Genomic DNA, 4442 nt, shown 5'->3' on the forward strand with positions numbered 1-4442 from the left:
TGATCGTCTGTGTCTTTCCTCTGTCTGTCTCGCATTCTCCGTGTTACATTTTTGTTGAACACCGGCTCCAAACCTCTTATGTGTCCTTGAGCACTCTGTAAATTACCTTTTCTTTTCTCTCAGGTGTGTCCAATTAGTAAAAACGGGGGAAAAGGCGGAGTCTCTCCAGGACAATTTGCCGGCAACTAAAAACATGCAAACTAAATAAAACACTGCACAAAATACATGCAATATAAAAAATAAATATATACACTTCACATAAAAATACAGCACAGCAAAACAACGTCCGTCTTCCCTGGATGACACTAACTAACCGACCAAAGAGCCGCGTTAAGTGGCGATATCACTAACGTCACGTAACTTAGCCGAAGGTTAGCTAAATTTGACTTTGTAAGACTTTTTCATTACGCTAACATTTGTGATATGACTGCACTATGCTGCTGTTGTTGACTCCACTTAATTCTACAATTCTTTCATTATGCTAACATGTGTCCTGGTGTATATATGAAGTGGGATAAAAACCCAGAACTAACTTTTAAGAGTTTATTTCTTCTCCGCTTCGACCGTCGGCCATTTCCCCAAAACGTCCTCCAACCTATGATTCCAATGAATCCTGGTGGGTCAGGAACTGCTTTTAAGCATCTTGTAATCGTCGTTCCAACACAGCGTGTTTGTTTTGATTCGTAGACCCCGAAAATGGTGCCGGGCTCCCACAATGCATTGCGGCGTGCCGTCAACTCCAAAGCGTCATTCAAATCTGTGAGCGCGCAAGGAACGCCGCCTCTCCGCGTGCGTTTCTTGTGACGTCACTGGCAGATCAAAGGCGTTCGCGCTGGTCTGTCAGTAACGTCACAGACAACCGAGCCTATAAATAACGGCTCTCAGACAGAAAAATCAGAACTCGATGCTCATGTGTTTGCAAAACGTTCAGCAGTCGGCGCTCTGTAATACAAGAAAATTCTCACACGCTCAAACGGAGAAAATCTAATTTGTGACACAACAATGGAAACCATCAACGAAAATTCAATCGTGGTCACACCAGACCAGATTATCCCGCCAATCAACAGGTGCTTTGAAAGGCTCTCTGAAGTTCAGTGGAGCATTATAGAAAATGGAAAATGCGACTCCAGCGTCCATGCCGTGCTCGCTGATATGATTTCTGAAATCATTCAGATCGCCTCTGCCAGCATCCTGAGGATTGCCCTTCCTCTTATTCAGGAACCCATGATAAGGGAAGAGTTTATGGATGAGGGGAAAATAAGGGTGTCCCTCGGAGACTCGATCTCAGCTGCCATCGCCGGCGCTCTTAATGTCTCAAAACAGCAAGATAAGAGCGCTGACAAGCTGACGCTGATGGTTGAGGAAGAGATCTCAGAAAAGGTCAGCTCAACCATTGCACTGATTGAAAAAAGCCCCGATTTCCCAGTAGACCCTGCCGTTTATGTTAGCGGCAAATTTAGTAGTATTAAGAAACTACACCGCATGGTTTGTTGCGCTGCCTCATGCCTGAAAAGGTATGCAGCATGTAAGCTGCGCTGCCAGTGTGGGACAAATGGGTCTCATTCCAGTACAGAACGTACTGGTTCAAAAATATCAGTGAAATCAGCAATCGCAGAGATTTCTGTTATTCTGTCAACAAGGAGCTCAGATGGAGAGATGACAGGAAAAGATAAAGATGAGCTCCCAGAAGAATCACAAAGCCATATAAAACCCACTGCAGAAACACAAAGTATCCAGGCTCCAACCCCAGTAGAAATGGTTGCAGTTGACATCGTAGGTGAGATACTTGCTAACATGGATTCAAGCAGTGAAGAGCTCTGTGAGAAATGTAACTTACCCAAACCTGCCTTTAATGCAGGCTTAATTATCCACAAGGTGAGACACTTCTTCTCCAAATGTGTGCCATCCACCTCACACGCCAGGCTCAAAGCACGCAAACACAACTTTTCCATGTTTGCAAAAAAACAATTTGAAAAAATGAAAACAGAGCTGAAAAAAAGAATAAAGGCAAACAGGAAACATTTTGTTTGTCTACAAAACATTTGCAATCACCCCAAGAAGGAAACTGCGCCCTCCAATGAAAGTATAGTTTTCATTCTCCCAGGGTCAGTACCTGAAACGGCTGCTCCCCAGAGTACAGAGGCTCATCGCTCCCCTTCTCCACATACGGCAAGCCTGGGAACCGCAATTAAACGTTCTTCTTCAGTCGACTTTAACGTCATTAGATCAGACGTTAATCAGTTATTTGACAAATTAACAAAGAAAGAAGAACTCTTCCTCATCGATAAGACCTTGGGGGACTTTAAAAATAGTGGGCATATCAGGAATTTTACGGAGGACTTAGTGGCAAACCTGTTTGATCTACTTACGGTGGATCGAGGCTATCAAATCCCCATACCTCTAATGGGTAGGTCCCTCTCAGACACGGTCATCTCCAGGACTCCGAAATCAGTACAGGGCTCAAAGCGTCGCATTTCTGCTGAAGTCCTCTATGTCCTCATAGATGACACAGTAGAAAGGTTTTTGCAGAAGCTTTTACTCTTCTGCAATGAAGAGAAAGATCAAATGATTCAAATGGACAAGATTTCTGGGGCCCTGGAAGACATCCACAACTTTATTAAAAGAGCACAGACCACAACACAGGAAAAAAGCCCTGATTCAGATGGCAGAGGAAAAGAATCTGGTGCATCACTTCCAACACCAAAACCTGGGAGCATTTCTCCAGATAAATGCTCTGTGGCATCTGACAAGTCACCTCGAACGCCACAACCTGGGAGCATTTCTCCAGATAAATGCTCTGTGGCATCTGACAAGTCACCTCAAATGCCACAACCTGGGAGCATTTCTCCAGATAAATCATCTGGAGCCTTGAGCCTGAAACACTCTCTCAAAGATTCCTCCAAAATATCAGAGATGGATTCTGTGTCAGGTTCATCTTGTGATGTTGAGAAAATTTCCAATGACCTTGCGTTGCTCCTTATCATGAGAGTCATCTATAAATCTAAACCTGAGACCCAAAAGTTTGCTGCTCGGATCGCAACTACTACAAAAGAAATAGACACGGTCATCAACCGTCTGAGCAATCTAATGCAGCCTGAACTCAGCAGCACAGCGTCTGCCACAAGTCTGACAAATGACAAGACAAAGTTCATCAAGAAAATAGCCAAACGCCTCATCAAGGAGTTTGGCTCCCCAGACAATGTCTTAAAGGCTTTGATGGCAAATGATTCATCTTTTGATGAGGCTCTGATTAGACATCTAAAAATCACTCTCGGAGTCATCCCGGGTCCCCCAAAGACGTCCAAAATATCCAGGTTTTTTTCTGCGGTGGGAAAAACATTGCTAAAACCCTTCAGGTGGTTCACTAAAGCCAGAGATCATTAAAATGACCATTTTGGCTTTTCCCACTGCCCTGCTTCTTTTAAAATCTTGAAGCAGACTTTTAGCACCAAATCCTTTTTTTAAAAACATCACCATAAAATTTTGGGATCAGCCCTCAAATCCAAATTTTAGAACTGTAGTTCACGCCATCTCGTCTCCTTTTGATTTCCATCCCCCCAACCGGTCGCAGCGGATGGCCGTCCCTTCTGAGCCCGGTTCCGTTGGAAGTTTCTTCCTGTTAAAGGGAGTTTTTCTTCCCCACAGTCGCCTCGTGCTTGCTCAGAGGGGGATCATTTGATTGTTGGGGTTCTCTGTAGTACAGTAGGGCTTTGACCTTACAGTACAAACAGGGAGGAGACTTTGGCTTGATTTTTAAAATATCTAATTCGGCATGAAATAAAAAAAATCCAAATTAAAAATGCATTCCAAGTTTGTTTGTGTTTTTCTTCTGTTGTCAAATATGTAGAAAGTGTTACACGTGTGATTTTAGTCATTTTGCATCAGTTTGTAGCCGACGTGTCTGTTTGTGATCATCCTGCATCTGTTTTTGTCTGATTTGTGTCTTAGTTTGGTCAATTTACATCACTTTTGTGGCCCAATTTAGTTGTTTTGCATGTATTTGTGGCAAAATGTGTGGACGCTGTTTGACGTTGCTATGTTTTGTCTTAATGCTTCACTTTGGTTGTTTATGTATGTGCTCATTTTGATTCTAGATGTAGACCTGACATCTGAAAATTAGCACCTAGTCCACTTCGAACATTTTTTTTAGTCCAAATAAAAAAATTTGGACTAATAAAAGTCCAAATAAAAAAATGTTAATACTTTTTCTTTTTTTCGCCAACCTTGTAGAGCAGTGGTTCCCAAACCTTTTTTGCTAGGCCCCCCTTTGTTTTACAAGAAAAATGTTCGCTAAAAAATATTATTAGCCAAAGCTTTCACTGGAAGTCAGTTACTGGTGTCAGGCCAGCTCCCACTTCTTCTTTTGTGTTACTTCTGCATATAAGTATACACAAAGAGACATTGAGACCTGAATCACAAATAAAAGCCACCTTCAAGATTAA

The 4442-nt window shown here is 42.6% G+C and overlaps 1 protein-coding gene across 1 annotated transcript; it reads left to right on the forward strand.

The window, feature by feature from the left end:
* The first annotated feature begins 832 nt into the window (after positions 1–832).
* Positions 833–4145, forward strand: LOC147313161 (uncharacterized). Its single transcript, XM_086265125.1, has one exon. The coding sequence runs from the start codon at positions 1003–1005 to the stop codon at positions 3382–3384; it is 2382 nt and encodes a 793-aa protein (XP_086121251.1). The 5' UTR covers positions 833–1002; the 3' UTR covers positions 3385–4145.
* Positions 4146–4442: the final 297 nt, after the last annotated feature.

This window comes from Aulonocara sp. 'chitande type north' Nkhata Bay, linkage group LG15 (assembly GCF_057382095.1).
Source record: "Aulonocara sp. 'chitande type north' Nkhata Bay isolate Kocher_YH1m ecotype deep benthic linkage group LG15, A_spYH_male_GT1.1, whole genome shotgun sequence".
Classification (NCBI taxonomy): domain Eukaryota; kingdom Metazoa; phylum Chordata; class Actinopteri; order Cichliformes; family Cichlidae; genus Aulonocara; species Aulonocara sp. 'chitande type north' Nkhata Bay.

Bases quoted from the DNA above. Each gene is read 5' to 3' on its own strand.
- LOC147313161 (XM_086265125.1), top strand. From the start codon at position 1,003: ATGGAAACCATCAACGAAAATTCAATCGTGGTCACACCAGACCAGATT.